This window comes from Vicia villosa, linkage group LG5, assembly GCF_029867415.1.
Source record: "Vicia villosa cultivar HV-30 ecotype Madison, WI linkage group LG5, Vvil1.0, whole genome shotgun sequence".
NCBI lineage: Eukaryota > Viridiplantae > Streptophyta > Magnoliopsida > Fabales > Fabaceae > Vicia > Vicia villosa.
The window spans coordinates 161425196-161450007 of NC_081184.1; the positions used below are offsets into that span (position 1 = coordinate 161425196).

At 34.6% G+C, this 24812-nt stretch overlaps 5 protein-coding genes across 5 annotated transcripts; 2 read left to right on the plus strand and 3 right to left on the minus strand.

Annotated features, from left to right (window-relative positions):
• The first annotated feature begins 873 nt into the window (after positions 1 to 873).
• On the plus strand, positions 874 to 1233 carry LOC131605880 (auxin-responsive protein SAUR71-like). The gene has a single exon (XM_058878178.1). The coding sequence runs from the start codon at positions 874 to 876 to the stop codon at positions 1231 to 1233; it is 360 nt and encodes a 119-aa protein (XP_058734161.1).
• A 4893-nt stretch (positions 1234 to 6126) lies between these two features.
• Positions 6127 to 7059, minus strand: LOC131605881 (uncharacterized). Its single transcript, XM_058878179.1, has one exon. The coding sequence runs from the start codon at positions 7057 to 7059 to the stop codon at positions 6127 to 6129; it is 933 nt and encodes a 310-aa protein (XP_058734162.1).
• Positions 7060 to 10990: 3931 nt separating this feature from the next.
• On the minus strand, positions 10991 to 11998 carry LOC131605882 (uncharacterized). Its single transcript, XM_058878180.1, has one exon. The coding sequence runs from the start codon at positions 11996 to 11998 to the stop codon at positions 10991 to 10993; it is 1008 nt and encodes a 335-aa protein (XP_058734163.1).
• A 764-nt stretch (positions 11999 to 12762) lies between these two features.
• Positions 12763 to 13122, plus strand: LOC131605883 (auxin-responsive protein SAUR71-like). Its single transcript, XM_058878181.1, has one exon. It carries the CDS (start codon positions 12763 to 12765, stop codon positions 13120 to 13122), a length of 360 nt encoding a protein of 119 aa, XP_058734164.1.
• Positions 13123 to 20047: 6925 nt separating this feature from the next.
• On the minus strand, positions 20048 to 20461 carry LOC131605884 (auxin-responsive protein SAUR71-like). Its single transcript, XM_058878182.1, has one exon. The coding sequence runs from the start codon at positions 20459 to 20461 to the stop codon at positions 20048 to 20050; it is 414 nt and encodes a 137-aa protein (XP_058734165.1).
• Between the last annotated feature and the right edge of the window lie 4351 nt (positions 20462 to 24812).

Sequence of the window (24812 nt, forward strand, 5' to 3'; positions counted from 1 at the left end):
ATCTTGGGTGTTACCAAAATCATTTATTGAGAGAGAGAGTGAGATATATGGTGATGTAATTTTAGATTTTGAACTTAGCACTTTTACTAGCAAGGATACTGTCTCTCTTAAGCACAAAATGATTTGACGAGTATCCTTTTTAATAAAAGTGTTCGAGACATAAGTGTAAAATTTAACATGAACATAATACAAATTTTGATTATTTACAAGTAATAATGCTCATGATTTTTATCTAAGTTGTTCTATTAATGAGTTACGCTAACATATATTATTGATAGAATATCAAACTATCCTTAAAAGATATCCTTATTTTCTATTGATGAAGTTTGTAATGTTTGTTGCATGATGTGTTTAAATGTATTTAGTATGTCAATTGTTGTTGTCATCTATTTTTTAATTAAAAATTGAGTTATTAATAAATTATTATTAAATAAATTGAAACTAATTTTGAAATTCAAATTTGACACTTATCATTATGTTAATAACTTACCGAGAATTTGTTGTAAATTAATTAATCGTACTATATAAACATGTGTAAATTGACAAGTATAAGAGCAACCAATCCATGAAAATAGTTAGATAGAAACAACTTAACACGTATTTTTATAAATAACCAATATCAATATCTTAACACAACTTAAAAATCTTAACTCAACTTAACACAAATTAAAATTTTTAATTTTAAATATCAATATGTTATTAGTTTGTTCTAAATATATGGATATATTTACAACCAAAAAAATAGGGTGGGAGGGTTGAGACTTTAATGTTCTATATAAAGGGCTCAAGTCTAGTGAACACATCCAACTAACTTTCCATAGTGATTGTAGTCTCTCTTGATTTCTCTCTACGAGTGACTATTTAATTCTGGAGATGGATTTTGTGAAGAATTGTAAGAGTCTATTGAGAAGCTGCAAGTTATCTTCAAAGACAAGGGTCAAAAAGCAAAAAGACAGTCCTAAGAAACCACAACATGGCTGTGTTTGTGTCTACGTTGGAGATGAGAGACAGAGATTCATAATAAAAATCAAAATATTGAATCATCCTTTGTTCAAGTCACTTCTAGAAGATGTTGAGAATGAATATGGATATGGAAAGAATGGTCCTCTATGGCTTCCTTGCGACGTTGACATGTTCTGTGAAGCACTTGTGGAGATAAAAAGTGCTATGAGTGACATGGGTTGCAAATTTCCAATTAGTCATTATAGTAACATGATTTGTGTTTCTAATTAAGAGTTTTGGTGTAACTGTTGTACATATTTAAACAGATTCTTTTTATTCAAATGTTTCTTTTCATTTTTTTGTTTGTTAAGCAGATTGTCATTTTCATATCCCTACATTATTGGAAAAATATATAGAGGAGAAACACATATCCCTAAATGTATTAGTAAATTTGGTGTTTTAAAATTTAGATTGATGAACAATTTTGTCAAGTTATTTAGTTATTTGATCATATCATAAATTATTGGTCAACCGTATGACTCAGTGGCAAAGTCAGGAAAATTATAAAGCTTGGGCAAAAATTTAAAGATCGCAAATTCATTGTATATAAGATAAAAATAGTTATCAATCAAAATAAAGAAGACTCGTCAATTTGTCAACAAAAATATAGTTTAAAATAAAAGAGATGAACAAGGCAATCGACTTGCAAAACATGGAGTATGGCTTGGCATATGGACCAAAAATGCAATGGTACAGTCAATGGTGATGCACAAGACAATCAACTTACAAAACTTGGAGTATGACTTGGTATATGAACCAAGAATGCGCGAGTTCATAATTTATTCAAGCATAAAAGCAAGCAAGCAAATAAAGCTCAAGAAAATAAAGAAAGCGGTAAAATTATTACAAGATTTCGAAAATGGGGAATATAAATTAACAAATGAAGATGAAATGAAAGCAATACAAGTGCGTACAAACAAGCATATATTAAACATGAAAATAATAAGACAATCAAATCAAATTAAATTACAAATGTACTAGCAAAGTGAACTAGTCTTCTAGACGAGTAATTTAAACAATTAATCGAGTAGGTCTCATTGTAAGAAAGTCCAATATTAAGCTATGAATATGTGCAAGTGTGCATGTGTCTCATTGTAAGAAAGGCTCAGGTCTTTCATTGTAAGAAAGGCTCATGAATCAGTCTTTCATTATATATTTATTTATTGTAAAATTAATAATAATAAATCAAATAGTAAATAAACTATTAAAAAAATTAATAAAATAGCAAAAAGAGAGGTTCAAGAAGAAACATATATTTAGGCCCATCCAAAAAAAATAAAATAATATAACAAAAACAAATATACAAACTAAACCTAATTATCATTTAGTTACTAATAAGAAATAATAAAAATAATAATTATCATTTGGTTAATAATAAAAAATTAAAAAAATGAAAACAAGAGTTGGTGAGATAATGGGATAAAACCAAGCACTAATGTGTCTTCCTTATAATTCTCTCAAAACAATTTTTTAATATTATAAAAAATTAAAATGTGGCCAAAAAACAAGGAGGAAGTTTGACTAATTAAGGAATAATTGAACATTATATTTAATTAACATGGACACGTGAGGTAACATCTTTAGCATTCTCTCTCATAATAGAATTCATCTTCTTCGACAAACAAAACGCCATGGCCGTACCCCTCTTTATGCCTTTCTGATTATTTTCTGCTTTCTTTTTGTAGACTTTTTTGGGTCAAATTCAAAAAGTAATTGGGCCAGAGCCTGGGCATGTGCCCAGCCTGGCCGGGCCAAGAACCACCTATGGTATGACTAATGATTCATTTGTTTTAGTTTATTTTTTAAAATAATTTGTATAGTAATATATATTTTTATAGAAAAAAATGTACATGTAGTTATTTAAAAAGTTTAAAATAAAAAAAAGATTTAAATGGTTTTTTATAAAATGTAATTTGAGTTTTTTTTTTCATTATAAATTTTATTGGATATTAAACTTTTTAAAATTTGTAGTTATTTTAAATAAATTTTTATACATTTTTTGAGATTTTTATTTCTGAAAAATTAAAGAAAAAATAATTTTAATAAAACTTTTTTCATTGTTAAAAATAATTTTGAATATATTAAAAAAATAAAATTTTCAAAGCTAAAATAAATTGGTCTTAATTCAATAGATATTAAATTGTTTATATAAAAAATATGTTTAACAAAACATTTTTCATATATATTATTTTTTAAAATATTTAAAAAAATCAATTTTTTTAAAGTTAAAATAAACTGGTTTTAAATCAATAGATATTAAATGGTTTTAAAAAATTATGAAATAAATTTCATGCTTTAAAGGCTTAATTATAATTTTGGTTACTCTATTTTACCAAATTTATGAAATTAATCTTTTTATTTTAAATTTAAAATGTTTTGGTTCCCTTCTCTTACTCTTGCATTTAAAATAAACGATGTTTCTATTTTTTAAATAATTTTTTTACAAAACATAATAAATCATCGTATAGATAAATCTATAACGAAATTTTATAAATAAGAATATAAATTCAAAAATGAACATCTCATCCCTTTTCTATGAAAAACGTAAAAAGAGAACCAAAATTATTTAAATTTAAATTTTAGTATTATGTAGTAATTTTTCTCTAAACAAATTGTATGGGAAAAATAAGACATAATATTTTATTCTTTAAATTTATATTTGAATAGCATATTGTAATTTCTCATTAAACAAAATGTATAGAAGAAATACAAAATTAGTTATGTATTTAATAGCTTCATTTTTCTTTTAGTCTTAGATTTAAAAAGAGAGTTTACATCCTGCTTGTGTAGAAGTACTTATATTGTAATCAAATCTGTGATCAAAGATGGTTTGATCATTCCTTGAGAGACCGAGTGAAGGTCAGTTGTCTCATGAGGTCTAGGACTAGAGAGTCTTAGAGGTTGTTAGTCACAGGAGGTACCTGTGTAGGTGTTAGTCACAAAGGTTATCTGTACAGGTTGTTAGCCACATGGGTTACTTGTGTAAACGTTAGTCACCGGCTGTTGGCGTGTGTGTTTGTAATCGGTTCGGTTATAATGGATTAAGTCCTCGCTTGAGAGAGACAAAATTACCTTGAAAGGGTGGACGGGACTAGCTTGAGAGTTCTCAAGTGAACCAGTATAAAAATACCGAGTTCTTTCCTTCTTGCATCTTTTTGTTATCATCCATAGTAAGGAAACTTGTAGTTTCAAGAAAGGGGAATATTTTTATAAAAAGCTTTGTGTTTTAAAAACCCTATTCAAACCCCCCTTTCTAGTGTTTTTCACACCTTCACGCCTGTGATCAGACCCCTCTGGGAAGAAACCACCGATAATGCCTGTCCGCGCCATATCAAGTATCTCACGACAGCGAAGAAGAACATCCTTAGTATGGTCCAACTGAGACTAATGAGCCTGCACGATCTCCTGATGGGCTGGTTTGGGTGGTGATTCCCCTGCAGTGGGATCATGTAATGATGTGACACCGTGAAGTACCAAGTGATGTACCCGTAGACGCAACTCCAATCTACCTCTGATTTGGTCTCCAGAACCTCATCGGGAACCATGTGATGCTTAGAGTATGCAAAGACCTCATCTATCTGTCAACGGGTTATCACGATAGGAGCAGAGACAGAAGGGTGTCGAGGTATTGTCTGACAGTAGACGAACAGCCGCATGACGCACTCTGGAAGATAATGAGCAATGATGGTCGAACTGGTAGCCAACCATCCTGAATATAGTGCAACATCATCCCACGGAACCGTCTCACAATGAGCCGCGTAATAGTCATATCAGGTGTCTTCGGCAGCCATGTGGTCCATTTGTATCTGTACGGATCGGACACATGGTTCCCTCTGAGGGATACGAAGGCACTAGCACGTGGCATGGCTTTAGTGTAGCCAACCACCTCTCCCTCTGAGGGATACGAAGTGCTGTAATTTTGGTGGTTGTTGGTTTTTAGATTTATAATTTATGATGGATTAGAAGCAAATAGTGGCTGTCATATTGTTCTACTTTAAGATATTTGGTGCAATTTTAATTCTGAAGGATTTACTTAAGTGACATTGTTTTTTATTCTAATATACTTTGTTAATTTGAGATGTTTTGTAAGACTTATTAGTTTTTTGGGTTAATGAACTTTTTCGTCCCTTTAAATATTTCAAATTTTATTTTTAGTCCCTCCAAAATTTTCCTTCAAGAAATCGTCCCTTCAGAAATTTTCTTTCAAACCATTGGTCCCTAACATCAAATTTCGTAGCTAATCGGTGGCTAAATTCATAGCTATTCTCTAGCAAATTTGACGTTAGGGACCAATTGTTTAAACGAAAAATTTTGAAGGGACGATTTCTTAAAGGAAAATTTTGGAGGGACTAAAAACGAAATCTGCAATATTTAGAGGACCAAAAAGTTCATTAACCCTAGTTTTTTAATAAAATTGGAACTTACTTTTATAATTATAGCGGACATATGTATAAAAAATATTGACAAACTATTATTATTAATAAAACAAAATTTTTTATTATTAATAACAAAATGTGAAAAAAATATAGCCAAAGTTATACCAACAGACAAATGTGTGGATAAAAAAATATATTAAAGTGTTAATGCCCGTAGGTGTATAGGACTGAGATTTTGTTCAATGGTCTCAAATTTCCATTATAGGATATTGAGATGGAAAATTTCCGTGGGTATAAGATAATCACAGAACAAAATGTCGTTGGTATAGGTTTTACGGTCTATACCCACGGTTTTTCTTCATTTACCTAAGGAATTATGTCGTCGCTATAAGTCAAATTTCTTTTAGTGAGAATATAGAACTATCCTTAAATATCATTTTATGATATCCTTATTTTCTATTGACGAAGTTTGTAATATTTGTTGCATGATGTGTTTAAATGTATTTAGTATGTCAATTGTTGTCATCTATCATTATGTTAGTAACTTACCGAGAATTTGTAATGTCAATTGTTTAAATTATTATTAAATAAATTGAAACTAATTATGAAATTCAAATTTGACACTTATCATTATTTTTTTTTTTTAGAAATCAAGATATCAATAAAAGGGAGAACTAAGAGTTCTCCAAGCCCACAAGAGATGAAACGGGAAAACCCCGACAAAAGAAAAAATTACTAACCAATTACATTACGAGAGATAGTACAACGGTTCCTTACAAAACTCGTAAAAGGAATAATTGGGTTGAGTAATTTTCCCACAAAAAGACCATCTCCAAGCCAACAACTTAATGTTCCAAACAACGTTGTTAACACTCCAATCCTCTTTACAAAAACAAGCCCCATTCCTAACCAACCAAAGGCACCAAGTTGTTGCAAACCAAATAATATCCAACTTTCTATCCAACACCAATTTACTATGAAAGAACAAGTGCCAATCCATAAAATTCGATAAACACTCTTCTTCGTAACAAACCCCTTTACCCACCCAAAAAGCTATATCATTCCAAATATTTTTCACCACCAAACAACCAAAAAACAAATGATCCCTACTCTCCTTACTAATGCCACAAAAAATACACTTTAAATCTTCTGAGGATAAAGACATACCTCGGAACTCCAAGAGGTCCTTCATAGGGAGCCTATTGTGAAATAACCTCCAACCAAAAGCCTTTATTTTGAAAGGAGCATCCATATCCCACAAAAGATCAAAGGCTTCCGCATGCTTAATTAGGGGACCATAAGAAATAAAAGACTTTTCATAGTGCTCATAACAAGAAGCAACCGAGAAATCCCTCTCCGAATTTCCATTCCAAACCACTGTATCCTTACCTCCCGACCAACCATTGAAATTCTCCAAGCGGCTCTTTAAAGACAACAAAAGACCCCTTAGGACCAGATCATCCACCACGGAACCGGGAAGGCCTAAATCCCCCCACCTCCATTCCTCCTCCGACCACCCTCCCATGGCCGCCACCAACACATTTTTAAGGCGAGAGGCAAAAAATAAATCCGGATAAGCCTCATTCAAAGCTATATCGTCCAACCACTTAGAATACCATAATGGAGTATTATAACCATTGCGGATAATAAAGCTAAAACTACCAACAATCAGATCATTCATACCAAGGGAAGAAAAATATGAAGTGTGAATACAAGATCACACTCACAAAGATGTTTTTGATTCATGGCAAACTCAACAAGCATACAAGCAACAAGGCACAAGCAGAAAAACTCAAAGAAAAGCAAGCATTGGTCACTTATGAGAGAGCAGGTCGACCTAATATGCATATAGGTCTACTCAACACAAGCAAAACAAGAAAAATGCAGAAAAGCAGCAGCTAGGTCGACCTACTGTCAACCCAGGTCGACCTAAAATGGAGAAAATTTCATACACTTCTGCTAGGTCGACCCACACATCAACTAGGTCGACCTAAACTGAAGAAATGTCCCAAAACGCATTTGAAGAGAATTCTGGTCGACCTACTTCCCTAACAGTTCGACCTAACTGGGAGCAAATATCATTCAAAGCTAATGCACCTCTGCTAGGTCGACCTAAGCACTACAAGAGGTCGACCTAATTGATCAAAAACACCAAAAGTTCTGGTTTTCTCTGCTCCAACTGATAAGCTCTCATATATATTGTCCAAGGTTCATTATTGCTTCTCAACAACCAACAACTGAAAGATACACAAAGGCTTCTCATCTTCGTTCTTCGTCATCTCCAACACAATTACACATAATCATTCTTGTGTTGAGGGTTAGTGATCGAGTTCGATAACGTCCATGGAACGGAATTGAAGATTCCTAGTGGGTGAAGATTTGTGGGGTTTTTGGTGAATAAAATCTGAGGGTTTTGTCCTCCAAGATAGGTGAATTTTGGGGGTTTTTATCAAGAAGCTTCATCAAGGATCCAGCTGAGTGTGAAGATTGAAGAACAAGTGTTCGAGCAATTCAAGACACTGCAGAAAGGGATCAAAGTGAAGCTCTTGGAAGACCTTAATCTGACTCAAGATTAAGGGGGAAGAAGATTCAAAGGATCGACAAATTTGGTTTATTGTTTATCGCTTTGCTATCTTCTTTGTATAAACTGCTTTCAACATTAATGGAAGATTTCCCAATTTCAATTTGGAATTGGGGGCAGACGTAGTCGTAGCGAGGACGGTCGACAAACTGCCTGAATAAATATCGTGTTCTTGTCGCTTTTATCCTTTCATTTAAGTTCTGTTCATAATTGGTTATAATTGCAAATTGATTAACAATTCGAGTGTTAAAATTGTGAATTAAGAACTTGTATAAACATCACAATTCATCACACATTGAATTACTATCAATTTGATCATTATCACCAAGTGTTTGTGTTTTTGCTTCTTTCACTATTACTGCATTGCAAACATCGTTCATCATATAAGAAGTTAATCGATTTTCATTAAGAGCGATATATTGATTCTATAGGATATTCTCTTATCGTTTATCTCAAGCTGTTTAGTGGTTTTAACACATATACAATCATTTCAATAGCGGTTCGGAATAGACGCGAGTCGATTCAGAACCGCTTTCGCTTAAAGTTCAATTAACTCCGAAAAACTCTGTGAGATCTATTCACCCCCCTCTAGATCCTTAGGCCAGCGTCTAACATGAAGAAGAATTAATTTTTAAGATGTCTTTCCACCATAAAGAAAAAAGAGGCGATAAAGATACCTTACTATCCGATCCGAGCACCATGGAAGAAAGATCACCGTACCGCGCTTTCAAGACGTTATACCACAAAGAGTTATGACCTTGAAGAATCCGCCACCTCCATTTGTTTAGAAGCGCCAAGTTAAACAAAGCCAAATTCTTCACCCCTAAACCACCATATTTCCTCGGTAAAGTGACACCCCCCCACTTTATTCAATGAATACGTCTTTTATCTTCCATTCCACCCCATAAAAATCTACTTTGAACACTAGTGAACAATTTCACCACTTTCTTCGGCATCTTGTAAAACGACATAGTAAATATGCATAACGAACTAAGCACCGATTTAAGAAGAGTAATTCTACCTCCCAAATTCAAAAACCGATTAGACCATCCTTCCAAACGATTCCTCATTTTTAACAAAAGAGGTTTCCAAGTGGCTTCCTTCCTTGGATTAAATCCAATAGGAATGCCCAAAAAATAAAAGTTACTCTCCTCCACCTTACAAGAAATAAAATTGGAAGCCGCCTCCAAAAAGTGCTCATTAGTATTAATACCAATCAACTTACTTCTATTATAATTAATACCGAGGCCCGACACCATTTCGAAAGCCCGAAGAACCGCTCAGACCGCCCACAAATGTTTCCAACTTCCTTCCCCCACAATTAACGTGTCATCCGTAAATTGAAGAATATCCACTTTGCAATTAGCATTGAAGGAATAGTTTTGAAATTCACCCAATTGAATGGATTTCTTCACAAGACCCGTAAGGCCTTCCACCACTAGAACAAATAAAAAAGGTGAAAGAGGATCACCTTGCCGTAAGCCTTTATGAACCTTGAACTCCTTAGTTGGACTTCCATTTACTAGAACCGACATGTTACTAGAAAACACCAACATCTCCATCCACTTCTTCCACTTTTCCCCAAACCCCATCCTATTAAGCATGTACCTCAAAAAATTCCATCCTACGTTATTGTACGCTTTTTCAAAGTCCACCTTGAAAAGAACACAATTACGCCCTTCTTTTCTCGCATGATCCACCACTTCGTTTGCCACAATAACACCATCCAATAATTGCCTACCGGGTACAAAGGCATTTTGAGAAGGAGAAATAATAGAATTAAGCACTACTTTTAATCTTCCCGCCAAAATTTTGGAAACCGCCTTATACAAACATCCCACCAAGCAAATGGGTCTATAATCATTCAAATCCACCGGATTCTTGGCCTTCGGAATTAAAGTCAAGAAAGAAGATGTAATCCCTTTAGAAATAGGACCTCCTTGAAAAAAGCAATTGAAGAAATTGATAACATCGTCTTTAATAAAGTTCCAACATTTCTTCAAAAAAAGGAATGATAATCCGTCGGGACCCGGACTCTTCGACCCTCCACACTCCCAAACCGCCTTTTTAATCTCAAATTCAAGGAAAGGTTTCTCAAGATCCTCCGCCTCTTCCCTACAAATGGATTTAAAAGGGATACCGTCCAAAGTAGGTCGGAAAGGTTCCGATTCGGAAAACTTATTCTCAAAATGAGAAAACACCTCTTCCCTAATCTCTTCCACCGTTTCCACCAAACCTCTCGAAGAATTAATGGGACCTATATGATTTTGTCTTCTTCTTTGTCTCATCACTTTATGAAAAAAGCACTATTCGAATCACCCTCCTTAAGCCACAAAAGTCTAGATCTTTGCAAAAGCATATTCTCTTTAATCCTTACATTCCTCCAAAATCTACCCGTCGCCTCCTTTCTAAGAACAAGGTCATCATCAAAGGGGGGAGGAGATAAAGGATTGAAAACTAACCTTTCATCCACGGTATTAATGTCATGAACTTCTTCATCAATCTCTAGATCAATCTTCCCGAATACTTCCTTATTCCAAATCTTGATTTTGTCTTTAATGAGTCTAAGCTTCTCCTTCAAGATAAAATCGCCTCTACCATGGACCACCAAGTTTTTCCACTCCTTTTCCACAAAAGGCACGAAAGAATCATTGGATAACCATTCATTGTTGAATTTGAACGGTTTAGGCCCCCAATTGTGATTATCCGTCATAATCCAAATTGGGCAGTGATCCGAAATATCCCTATCACCAATCATTTGACCAACGACATCCCACCTATTCACCACCGTGCTAGATAAAAGGAATCGGTCAATCCGGCTCTTCGATCTACCATCACCGCTAAACCACAAATTGTTTTTTTACCCTTACAAGGAACATCCATCAAGTCGCTCAAAAGAATGAATTCCGCAAACAACTCATCTTCTTTGCTAAAAGCCCTAACCGCCCTACCTTTTCTCTCCATACTATTCTTTATCGCATTAAAATCTCCTCCCATAATCCACTCCCCATCATTAAATTTCTTCTTCAAATCAAGCAACTTGGCCCACATAATCTTCTTCTTCGCTATCTCGCAAGACGAGTAAATATTCACCACATAATCTTGCAACATCCAACACCTCCCGTTTGGCCGTATCTTCGTCCACACAAATGAATCTTCCCCAAGACTGAGCCAAAGCCACAAAAAAATCAGAGCACCAAGCATGAGCCGGTAAACCGTAGATCCTGAACCACGCGTCCCTTGACGAGTCGATCATACCAGCCTCCCACTTCTCAATATGCGTAAACCAAGACTGCCACCACGTTTTGCCCTCCTTGATTAAATCGTTTATAAAACCTTCCTCTCTTTCTTCTAGTAAGCAAGTATTGCCGCCTAGAGGAGTGACCTTGATCGCGAAAACGCCCTCCATCTCCATATGAGTCTGCACATTGTAAGCAGAACCCGGAATACAAACCTTCCCGACATAAGCTTTATCGAGTCTACTTCTTACATCACTATTGGATTGAAAGTTAAGCACAACTTTCTCAACCTCTTTACCCGCTTGCTCCTTTGCGGTTCCTCCCACTGCTTCAGCGTAAGAAGAAAAGGACCTATTCTGCTCCACAGAAATCGCAACCCTTCGTATCTCCTTACCTCTCCAACCATCCCTTTTAATTGTTGACGAATTCACGCCCCCTTTCGTCCACACTTCCCTTTTGAATCTGGGCAGATTAACATGGATTTTCTTGCCCTCGATCAAGATGTTGTCCAAACGAATAGCTAGAATCCTACCGTCTTCCACATCGGTGAATCTAGCAAAACCGAAACGCTTTCCAAACTTATTCCTCCTCGGAGAGATAGCGACCTCAACCACGTTGTTGGAGCAACCAAATAATTTGAATAAGTTCTTCGCAGAATAATCTTCTGGAAACGCAGAGACATACATAGAAGTTACAACACCAGAAGAATCGTTCCGATTCCTCCCACCAAACGGAAAAGTATCCCATCTCCGTCCAGTACGTTTCGAGTAAGATACAGTTGACCAGCCACCCTTCTGCATAAGTAAATAAGACAAAACGAAAGCAATCGAAAAAACCCGGACCACTGAAAACCAGAAGCCTTTTACTCCACCTGCGCAACAACGAAAATAGCAATCAACCCATGAAACCGTCAGACACACACAACCCCCTCAACAAGGTCCCTGACCCTAAAGCCAGGAGTTTAAATCGAAATCGAGAAAGTTGATGTATCCCAACGAAATCAGAGCTGACCCATACCCGTAGAGAGCACGAAGGAAAAGAAGGAGTAAAATGATCAAAGACCGTCGAACCGCCGGAGGAGAAGACATAATCGCGAGGGTGAAAAAAACCCAGATCCCCAATCGCCTAAGGACGCACTTTCTCTCTCCTCATGTTAATAACTTACCGAGAATTTGTTGTAAATTAATTAATCGTACTATATAAACATGTGTAAATTGATAAGTGTAAGAGCAACCAATCCAAGAAAATACTCAAAATTTCAACATGTAAATTGATAAGTATAAGAGCAACTAATCCATGAAAATAGTTAGATAGAAACAACTTAACACGTATTTTCATAAAAAATCTTAACACAACTTAACACATATTAAAAATTTTAATTTTAATATCTTATTAGTTTGTTCTAAAAATATGGATATATTTACAACCAAAAAAATAGGGGGAGGGTTGAGACTTTAATGTTCTATATAAAGGGCTTAAGTCTAATGAACACATCCTACTAACTTTCCATTGTGATTGTAGTCTCTCTTGATTCCCCATTACAAGTGACTATTTAATTTTGGAGATGGATTTTGTGAAGAAGGGTAAGAGTCTATTGAGAAGCTGCAAGTTATCTTCAAAGACAAGGGTCAAAAAACAAAAAGACGGTCATAAGAAACCACGACATGGCTGTGTTTGTGTCTACGTTGGAGATGAGAGACAGAGATTCATAATAAAGATCAAAATATTGATTCATCCTTTATTCAAGTCACTTCTAGAAGATGTTGAGAATGAATATGGATATGGAAACAATGGTCCTCTATGGCTTCCTTGCGACGTTGACATGTTCTGTGAAGCACTTGGGGAGATTAAAAGTGCTATGAGTGACATGGGTTGCAATTTTCCAATTAGTCATTGTAGTAGCATGAGTTGTGTTTCTAATTAAGAGCTTTTGGTGTAACTGTTGTACATTTAAATAGATTCTTTTTATTCAAATGTTTCTTTTTATTTTTTCGGAGTTTTTTAAGCAGATTGTCATTTCATATCCCTAAATCTATTAGTAACAACATATATATCAAAATAATAGAAAAAAAGAGACTATGGGTTGATAACCAAATAATATAATTTGTAAAAATAAAGATTACAAAAAATATAGATAGTGAAACATAAATAGAACTTCTAACAAATGTTTAAAACAAATTCATCCCTATATTAGTGGATCACATCCGTTTTCAAAAAGCATATGTCAACCTTTAAATATATAACATCTACTAATTAATAATATATATCACTAATTTTCCATTTCTTCCATACATTTTGTGTTTAAAAAGAAGTTACAATATGCTATTCAAATATAAATATAAATATAAATAAAATAAAATATTATGTCTTATTTTTCTCATACAATTTGTTTAAAGAAAAACAAATTTAAATTTAAATAATTTTGGTTCTCCTTTCACTTTTTCATAAAATATTGATGAGATGTTCGTTTTTAAACTTACATTCTTATTTATAAAATTTCATAATAGATTTATATACGATGATTTCTAATGTTTCGTAAAAATATTTCATTTAAAAAATGGAAACATCGTTAATTTTAAGTGCAAGAGTAAGAGAGCGGGCCTAAACATTTTAAATTTAAAATAGAATGATTAATTTCATAAATCTGATAAAATGGAGTAATTCGAATTATAATTAAGCTTTTAAAGTATAAAATTTATTAGATAATTTTTTAAAACCATTTAATATTTATTGATTTAACTTTAAGAACAGTTTATTTTAACTTAAAAAAATTGATTTTTTTTAATATTTTCAAAAAAAAAATTTAAATGGAAAATTTTTTGTTAGACTTATTTTTTAGATAAACAATTTAATATCTATTGATTTAAGACCACTTTATTTTAGCTTTAATTTTTTTTTAAAAATATTTTCAAAAATAATCTTAAAAATGTTTAAATGTGCTAGACCGTCCCGACCCATTTGCTTAATGGGCTATAGAAAATGAGCCCGACCCGTTTTCCAAAGGCCCGTGCAATCCAATTGTGTTCTTAAATATTTCTTTGAGCAAAAAATCACACGCATACACACACACACATAGGTTGACATTGGAACTTGGGAAGTGAAATCATTGACATTGGGTTGAGGTTGTGTTGTTTCAAAAGCTGCACAAAGATCTGCTGCAAGCATTTCAAACTCTTAGTCCACATCATATTGTGTTTCTAGTTGTTGATCAAGTGGAGGATGATCTTGAGGTTGTTGCTGCTCAGTAGAAGCTTCATATTCAACATGAGTTGGTTGTTCTACTATAATTGGTACAGGTTGTGTAGCATTTTTCTTTGGTTTTTTATGCATACAGAGTAAAGCAATCAATATCAATTGCCAATAGTTAGTAAGAATGCATTATTGAGCTAGGATTTTACCTTTCTTTTCCGAGCTTCAGGGTTAGGAACCAGTACTGAACAACTCCTTGCATTGTGACCATGTACACTACAGTTGGTACAACAATATGAGGTATGTGTCATTCCCTTGTTAGGGTTTTCATCAGGTTCCCTCCTCCTTAATTTCTTGGGCCTACCAGGGCCTCTTTTGTATGATGGAGGCAACATCTCCTCAGCATTCACCTCAGGCCACATGTCTTGGCCATTAATAAGACTAACATTGAAATCATAGCATTGTGGCCATGTAGGTCTGTGTCATTCCCTTGTTAGGATCTTCATCAAGTTCCCTCCTCCTTAATTTCTTGGGTCTATCAGGGCCTCTTTTGTATGATGGAGGAAACATCTCCTCAACATTCACCTCAGGTCACATGTCTTGGCCATTAATAGGACTAACGTTGAAATCATAACATGCCATATATGTTTCTCTTGAATAACAGTCATCTACATTTTCTTCTGGGCATTGGTTCCTAAAGCCTAAGGCAGTCACTGTAAACCAACTTTGAACTTATAGTCCTTGTCTAGCTTTTCCATCTTAAACCTAGGATATTTGGGTCCTTTCTCTTTATCTGATGCATCAAGATCACTACTCCCAAGATCATCACTTAAATAATTAGTTTCAAGGCTTTCATTACCAACACTAACCCAACTTGATGAACCTCCAGTGACATTTCTAATCTTTGAAGGAGTAGTCCTATGTTTCCTTGCTACCTTTTTGACCCTTCTAGTTGGTTTCTCAACACATTATCAGCAATACCATTATCAGCATTAACATTATTATCATCATTAACTACATTTTCAGCTACAACTACCTTATGCTCAACATATAAATCCACACCACAACTAGTTTGAACAACATTTTCATAAACCTCAACAGCATCCACATCACTAAACATCCTTGCATGCTTACCCGATACAATGTTATACCACCATAACCAATAATCAGTGGACTCAAGATTGCGAATTTCTTTCACAATACCAGTTGCTTCAAAGAAGTTCCGCCTATCAGGGTCAATGTCTACTGAATGTTTACCCACACCTAAGTAGTATACCACACCGTCCCTACGAAACTTACCCACATAATGAATGTTCACCGTAAATGTAATACCTGGAAGATTCGTTGAGGTCGCTCAAACACGATTGTGACTTCGTCAACCTCAATGGCCTCACCCAAACAAGTGCTCGTACCAAGCGCCTCCACCTTCCCTAAGTTGTGCCTGAAATGCTTTCTAAATATAAACCCTAATTTACACAGACTACATGCCAAAGAGGGACATGACTTTTGATGACATATTTTGGGAGGAAAAGAATATATTCACTTGTGTTAAAGAAAATAATAAAAGAAAAGCTAAAACATATGTCAAGTCATTAACGTTTGTCACCTAAGCGTTTTTTTAACGTCTCACTAACAGCAGAGACTAACGTCAAAGCAAATTGGACATATGAGAACTTAAACCAAATAAAAGATTCAGTGCCTAAAACAAAAAATACACTAACTTTCAGAAACGAAAATATTATTTAAACCTTTATTTTATTACGCTTTTTTCTATTCTTACAACTCTCTTTTTTATTCCCGCCAATTTGTTGGCTTAAACTACTATCTATTTCTCTCCCTCTTATGAATGATCTATTTATGACAATCAAATACCGAGACTTGTTGATAAATTTGCTTCAACTTTATTTTAGAAAAGTATTTCTTTTAAAATTGTTTGAAGGTTAAAGTTGTATTTTAATTTATTGATTCTTTAGTTATTTAAAAACATAACACTTTTAAATTATTAATGTTATTAACATTTAAATAAAAAGTATTTTCTATTGATGTTTTGTGCTTTATTTTATTAGAAATCAATTTTTTAAGATTACAATTAAAATTTTTAAATTATTATAGCCGAGCTAATTATTATAGTCTGAGCAGAAAGCTCTTTCTTTTAGTTTTTCAGAATTTAAAAGAAAATGATTGAATGGGTATGCAACTCCTTGAACAATTACATTTATAGCTATAAAAATACTAACTAACTAACTGTAAACTGAAACAGTTACAAAAAAACAGTTAACACTAACCGAAAATATTAACTAGCATGAGTCCATTCTATCACGCATATACAATCTCCGAAAGTTAATTTCACAATTTTATACCAAAATCTGGTAATTGGCAGCACAACTCAGGTTCGAACGACACGACAATGAAGAACGACAAGCTGGACTGTGTTTGTGAACAATTGGAAAGCTGCAACCAACGGAACTTTCTATATCCACAAGTGCTTCATTGAACAAGTCAACCTCACAAGGAAGCCATAGAGGACCATCGTTTCTATAACCATATTCATTCTCAACACCTTCCAAAAGTGTTTTGAACAAAGGGTGATTGAATATTTTGATCTTGATTATGAATCTTTGTCTCTCAGATCCAACATAGACACAAAGACGACCATTTGGTGGTTTCTTATTCTTAGTATTATGTTTTTGCTTTTTGTGGAACTTTTTTGATAATTTGTCATAGCTGCAACTTCCATGGCTTTCTTGTGAATCATACAATCTATTGCTGCTTCCCCATACTCTCTTACACTTGTTCACCAAATTCATCTCAATAAGTTAAGCAAGAAATATTAGAAATGAAGGTGTTTTGATTAAGAGTATGAAAGGATCCTAAGATTCTAAGAATATACAAAACAAGTTAGGTTCCTTTTATAGACCACTAAAGCCTCAAACGGGTCCCAGCCATATTATATTTTTTAATTGGTCCACACGTGTTGTAGAGTTTTGAATATCTTGTTTTCATAAAAAGCTACATTTGAATTTTGTCCATAAAGAATGACCTCAACTTCTCTAAGGAATTTGAGTAAAAAACAAAGCATATGCTCATGGTTTTAAATTTTAAATTGCGGACCGCATCACCTGATGTGGCTGTAATATTGCGGTTGCGGTAGTGTCCGTATCCGCATCAGGTCACAATTGCGGTGTGATTGCAAATCACAATAAAAACCGCATCATAACACCGCAACGGTCGCATCGTAACACTGCATCGGCCGAATTAGATTATGCAATGCTCATAAAAATTATTTGGTCTATCTTCTTTTTAAATTATATCATAGATTTAAGATATATCTTAAAAGAATTAGCGATTAGCAAAATGATGACCAATTTCTAATGAGAAATATATGAAAATTTCTAGAGGAAAGAGAAGAAATGTGAAATCGAAAAATAAATAATAAAATATAATATTTTATGTTCATAAATATGAATTCACACTGTAACGACCGTATTCCGCATCGCAACAACCACAATAACTGCAACCACAGTAACCGCAGTTACAACCGCATCGGAAGCTGTAGTTTAAAACCATGCATATGCTTGCTTAGTCAATTCATAGTTGGTAGTAATTATAAAAATATAAGAAATTAACAGTTTGGTTAGTGAGAACAAGAAAGACATAGTATTATGTAATCCTCTCCAATGAAAACATTATATATAAAAAAGTCAAAGAATAATATGAAAAAAAGTGTGGACTATGGAGAAGGTGAGTGACTGAGACCCTGGCGCTGTCATTCTTGGCTAACGGTAATTGAGAAAACAGTAAGAACTTTCCGTTTCAACTTTGAAGGGATTAATCGGTCAACAGTCAACACTTTAATTTTCAGGTAGTGAATATTTTACATTGCACAAACTTGAATGTTGAATACCTTTCGTCACTTTCAAACTTGTTTTCAGAGGCCAATTAGTATAATTTTTTGGTAATTATTTTAGAATGGATACAATTCGCTACAGCATTAGTACTACCAACTAACTTCCTAAATTGGGCTTCTATCTTGGCCTTTCCAAGCGTCTGCAGAAATTGAATGCGGATTTATAAGGAGGAGGAGCAACATATGGCTTCTGCTTCTCTTCCTCTTCAACAACCTTCTTCTCAGGTGGAATTGGTTCACTTTCTTTTACTTCCTCGATTTTCAGACCAGAATCTTCCATTTGCTTACTGCTTCTAGTAGTTACCTCATTCATAAGTCCTTTTGGGTTAGGCATAGGTTGTCTTGCAAAAGTTTCGGGCAAGACGAATGAAGATGTTTGTTCTTTTGCAACTTGAAAGATCATTTGAGTATTCAACATCTTGTTGTGGGTAGCTATGGAGTCTACTTTGAATGCTAGATTATTCATCACTTCACTCATAGGTAGATTTTAGTTTTTGAATTCATTATTTTGTTTAGTTTGATTTATGATGAAAATTTCCAACATTTCTTCCAAATTGAATTCACAGAGGTGTTTCTACCCATATGTCCTTGTTAACCTGAAGTACTAGGATTAGCTACAAATTAAGAAGAATTATTTTTCTATGAAAAATTAGGATGATTTTTTTGACCAAGATTGTAGCTATTAGAATATGGATTGTTGTTCACAAGAATAATTTACTTCTTAATTACTTATTAATAAATTGACATATAGATTGAGGGAAAATAGAGAGAGGTTACCAATCGTTAGTTGGTCCAATGGTGATTGACGCCGGAGATATGTGTTAAATATAACTAGTATTTTTATATAATATAATACTTCCAATAAAAGTAAGTTTTTACTTGTGAGTAATTGACTTACACTTATCTATAATGTTCATTAAGACCAAAAATAATTGAAATTTATACACTCAAATCACAAAAAATTGAAAATAACTTTACCATAAAATAGTGAAATCCTAAGTTTTATATTTTATAAATCACCAACTGAATTTTAGTAAAGGAGACTTTGGAAATAATAGTCAAAATAATATTTAACCAATCACAAATGAATAGAAAAAGGAAATTTTGGCAAAAGAGTTAATAGTAAACAAATAAATAAATAATAAAACAAATAAGTAGTTATAAAAAGTGTGAGTTATAGAAAAAAATATATAAATAGTTAAAAAAAAAAGTTGATTGTATCAGAAGGATATTTAATCTAATAAATAGTTAATAATAAATAAATAAGAGCGATTAACTTTACTAGAAGAAAGTGGGAGAAAGTTTTGTTTTGATTAAATGATAAAAGAAATTAATGGGAAAAGATTAGTTATTATTAAATAGTTAAAAAAATAAAACTGAATCCATATAAGAAGTTAGATGGATAAATTTTTAAATAAATATAAGAAATTCTTTGGTGAAAAGTTAACTCCGTCACCATCATTTTTGCAGTCCGACTGTTTTTTAAAATCTGAACAACACAGTCTAATGATTCAGCTTGGAACATTGAACTCCAAGTTTAATTCTCTTTGAAAGCTCTTTATTTTACCGAAATTACAAGAGAATTATTGAATAAGTATACAATAACACCTAGAGGCTAGAACAATTAAATTTATAGCTACAGAAAAAATGCTAACTAACTAACGGAAACAATTAACACTAACTGACACTATTAACTAACTTGAATCTATTTTATCACACATACAAAATCTGGTAATTAGCAGCACAAATCAGGTTAGAACGACAGGACGTACAATAAAGAACTTGAAACTGGGCTGTTTTTGTGAACAGTTGGAAAGCTGCAACCAAAAGCACTTTCTATCTCCACAAGTGCTTCATAGAACAAGTCAACATGACAAGGAAGCCATAGAGGACCATCGTTTCTATATCCATATTCATTCTCAACATCTTCTAAAAGTGTTTTAAACAAAGGGTGGTTGAATATTTTGATCTTGATTACAAATCTCTGTCTCTCAGATCCAACATAGACACAAACACAACCATTTGGTGGTTTCTTAGTATCATTTTTTTGCTTTTTCTGGAACTTTTCTGATAATTTGTCATAGCTGCAACTACGAGTACTGTCTTCTGAATCATACAATCTATTGCTGCTTCCGCATACCCTCTTACACTTCTTCACTAAATTCATTTCGAAAAAATACGCAAGAAATATTAGAAATGAAGGAATTGATTGAGAATATGAAAGGATGCTAAGAATATACAAGTTAAATTCCTTTTATAGACCACTACAGTTTGTCCCAAAACCCCTATTATAATAATATTGCATATATTACTCTATTTTATTTTTTATTTTTGTTATTTTAATTATTGGTCCACACGTGTTGTAAAATTTTGAATATCTTGTTTTCATTCAAAACTACATTTGAATTTTGTCCATAAAGAATGACCTCAACTTCACTAAGGAATTTGAGTAAAAAAACAAACATATGCTTGCTCAGTCAATTTATAGTTGGTAGTACTTATAAAAATAATGCTAGTAGTTGGTTAGTGAGAACAGAAAATGACATAGTATTATATAATCCACTCCAATATAAATATTATATACAAAAAAGTCAAAGAATAATAATATGAAAAAATGTGCGGAGAAGGTGTATGACCCTGGCGCTGTCATTCTTGGCTGACGGTAATTGAGAAAATAGTAAGAACTTTCCGTTTCAACTTGGAGGGATTAATCGGTCAACGTACACTTTAATTTTCAGGTAATGAATAGTGTATGAGACAAACTTGGCTTACATTGCACAAACTTGAATGGTTAATACCTTTAATCACTTTCAAACTTGTTTTCAAAGGCCAATCAGTAACAAAAATTGGTAAGCTTTTTAGAGTAAATACAACCTTAGCTGGTGATTTTATAGTTTTATTTTGTATTTTCTGTTATTAAAATTGTTTGTAGACTTTGATTTTCAACCAACAATATATTCTGATTTGAAAGGACGGTATGCTAAAATTTGCCATATAAACTCTCGATACCATAGAAAAAGTTTTCGGTAAATAGAGTAGGGAACGTTCCTTTAAGGTTAAGAAGGTCAACGCATAAGTAATTGTGTTTACATTCTTCTGGGCAGCAGTTTCTCTGCTAAGTGTTTGGAAGATTTGGAGTGCTGTCAGCATACTTTTTAATTTTGTGTTGCTGGGTACTGGGTTGTCGCAATCATGTCGAATTGAAGTAAACACAATGGCTACAACAGAAATGTGAGATTTTGGATCGAACTCTAGTATGGCCGAAGGGTAGCTTCTTGGTTCGACAGGGTTAAGCATGAAGTCGAAGGTTGTTCACATGCTTGTGTCGAAGATGCTAGGGTTGTTAGCATGTTAAATTAGGTTTTAGTGTTTAAACCCTAATTTGTTAAGTTAGCTTGTTTATTAAGTTGACTTGTGTAATGGGCCTTGTGGAAAAAGCCCATTAGTTAGTATGTTAGGTTTTATTATAAATAGCATACTAGTCTCTCATCATTGCTAAGCTGCAAATCCTAATTTAGGGTGAGAGAGGTTATTTGTTATTCTTGTAAACTTGTAATCTTGTTTTAAGAGAAAGTGAAAGAATAGCAGTTATAACCAATTCTTGTGTTCTTATTCTCTTCCCTAATTCCCTATTATACTTTGTTATTGGTATCGTTTTTCACAACAAATTGGTGCGGTGAGCGTGGAGAAGATGCCGTCAACAAAGTATGAGATTGAAAAATTCACCGGAGTGAATGATTTCGGTCTGTGGCGCTTGAAGATGAAAGCCCTACTGGTTCAGCAGGGTTGTTTGGAAGCGTTGAAGGGAGAGGCAGCCATGAATGCTGCATTAACGGCAGCGGAGAAGACAACTATGATCGAGAAAGCACACAGCGCAATTTTGTTGAGCCTTGGTGATAAGGTTCTCCGGCAGGTATCAAAGGAGACGACGGCATCAGGGTTATGGGTGAAACTTGAAAGTTTGTATATGACCAAATCGCTGGTAAATCGACTCTACCTGAAGCAAGCTTTGTATTCATTCAAGATGATTGAAGACAAAGTATTGGCTGAGCAGTTGGATATGTTCAACAAGCTGATTCTTGATCTTGAAAATATTGATGTGAAGATCGATGATGAAGATCAAGCGCTGTTACTATTGTGTTCTTTGCCTCGATCACATGCTCACTTCAAAGAAACTCTCTTGTATGGAAGGGAGTCCCTGACGTTTGAAGAAGTTCAATCAGCCTTGTACTCTAAGGACTTGAATGAACGAAAGGAGCATAAACCTTCGACTGTTGGCGAAGGTTTGGCCGTTAAAGGAAAACTCTTACGAAAGGATGGTAAGTTCGACAAGAAGAAAGGCAAAAGCCAGTCGAAGTCTTACAGTGGCGAAGCATCTGGCATTCGATGCTACCATTGTAAAAAGGAGGGTCACACAAGAAAGGTGTGCCCTGAACGCCTGAAATATCATGGAGGTAAGGATAATGGCAACGCTGCCATTGTTCAAGATGATTTCGAATCATCTGATGTTCTTGTGGTTTCAAGCAGTGACTCTAAGAAGGAGTGGATTATGGATTCAGGTTGCACTTGGCACATGACTCCAAACAAAGACTTGTTCGAGGAATGATGTGATCAAGATGGTGGATCAGTATTGCTGGGAAACAACAAGGCTTGCAAGATTGCAGGTGTTGGATCTGTGAGATTCAAGCTCCATGATGAGTCAATAAGGTTGTTGACTGAAGTCAGGTATGTTCCTGATTTGAAGAGAAATCTGCTTTCTCTTGGTGAATTCGACAAGAAAGGATATGTTTTCCAAGGAGAGAAAAGTATCCTAAGAGTCATGAAGGGTTCGAAGGAAGTCTTGAGAGGCGTGAAGAAACAAGGCTTGTATACCCTTGAGGCTGAAGTTGTAAGTGGTTCGACAAATGTTGTATCCACGAAACCTTTGTCGAAGACAGAAATCTGGCACATGAGATTGGGCCATGTCAGTGAAAGGGGTCTGGTCGAATTAGGGAAACAAAATCTGCTTGGTGGAGACAAAGTCGAAAAGCTGAAGTTTTGTGAACCCTGTGTACTTGGAAAATCTTGCAGAGTGAAGTTCAACAAAGGCAAACAAAGAACACATGGATCCCTTGATTACATCCATGCTGATCTTTGGGGGCCTGCAAGGTGTGCATCACATTCAGGAGCAAGGTATTTTCTATCCATAGTAGATGATTATTCCAGAAAATTATGGGTATTCATCCAGAAGACTAAGGATGAAACTTTTGAGAATTTCAAAAGTTGGAAGACTCTGGTTGAAAATCAGACTGGCAGGAAGGTCAAGAGGTTGAGAACCGACAATGGCCTTGAATTTTGCAATGAGGCATTCGACAATTTTTGTGCTGCCTTTGGTATTGCAAGGCACAGAACTACTGCAGGTACTCCACAGCAAAATGGTTTGGCTGAAAGATTTAATCGAACTCTTTTGGAGAGAGTCAGATGCATGTTGACTAGTGCGGGGTTAAAGAAGGTGTTCTGGGCTGAGGCTGTTTCGACAGCAACATATCTGATAAACAGATGTCCTTCGACAGCGTTAGATATGAAGACACCTGAAGAAGTTTGGTCGGGACATCCACCAGATCTCGACAAACTGAGAGTATTTGGCTGTGTAGCCTATGCTCACATTAGGCAAGACAAGGTCGAACCTAGAGCTCTGAAATGCATGTTCATAGGATACCCTGAAGGAGTCAAAGCTTATAGGCTATGGTGCCTAGAGCCAGGTCACAGGAGGTGTATCACCAGTCGAGATGTAGTTTTCAATGAAGCTGAAATGGCTTTTAAGAAAACTGATGATGTTGGTCGAAGTACAGAAACATCTGACGAAGAGCTGGAACAGGTAGAAATTCCTGTTGAGGTGGAGCATGTTGATGCTGAATTGCATATCCCAGATGAAGTCGAAGAAGAAGCAGAAGATGCTGAAGTTGAGGAAACTGACGATGACTACCTATTGTCGAGAGATAGGTCGAGAAGAGTCATCAAGCCACCTCAGAGACTTGGATATGCAGATCTTATAGCTTATGCCTTAATCTCTACAAGTGAGGTTCTAGACGAAGAACCTAGAGACTATAAGGAAGTTATGAGGAGTCGAAATAAGACTGAATGGCTGAAGGCCATGGATGATGAGATGAAATCTCTTCATGATAATCATACTTGGGAACTGATCAAGAAACCTGTTGGGGCAAGGCTAGTCAGCTGTAAATGGATTTTCAAAGTTAAGGAAGGAATTGAAGGAGTGACGTCGAAAAGATACAAGGCAAGGTTAGTTGCAAGGGGTTTCACTCAGAAAGAAGGTGTCGACTTCAATGATGTGTTTTCTCCTGTTGTGAAGCATAGGTCCATTCGAATGTTGCTTGCCATGGTGGCACAGTTCGATCTTGAACTGGAACAGATGGATGTGAAGACTGCGTTCTTGTATGGTGATTTAGATGAAACGATCCTGATGAGGCAACCTGAAGGGTATGTCGAAAAGGGGAAGGAAGATTATGTGTGCAAGTTAA

Coding starts and splice junctions, on each gene's coding strand:
- LOC131605880 (XM_058878178.1), top strand. CDS start 874: ATGGATTTTGTGAAGAATTGTAAGAGTCTATTGAGAAGCTGCAAGTTA.
- LOC131605881 (XM_058878179.1), bottom strand. CDS start 7,059: ATGAATGATCTGATTGTTGGTAGTTTTAGCTTTATTATCCGCAATGGT.
- LOC131605882 (XM_058878180.1), bottom strand. CDS start 11,998: ATGCAGAAGGGTGGCTGGTCAACTGTATCTTACTCGAAACGTACTGGA.
- LOC131605883 (XM_058878181.1), top strand. CDS start 12,763: ATGGATTTTGTGAAGAAGGGTAAGAGTCTATTGAGAAGCTGCAAGTTA.
- LOC131605884 (XM_058878182.1), bottom strand. CDS start 20,461: ATGAATTTAGTGAAGAAGTGTAAGAGGGTATGCGGAAGCAGCAATAGA.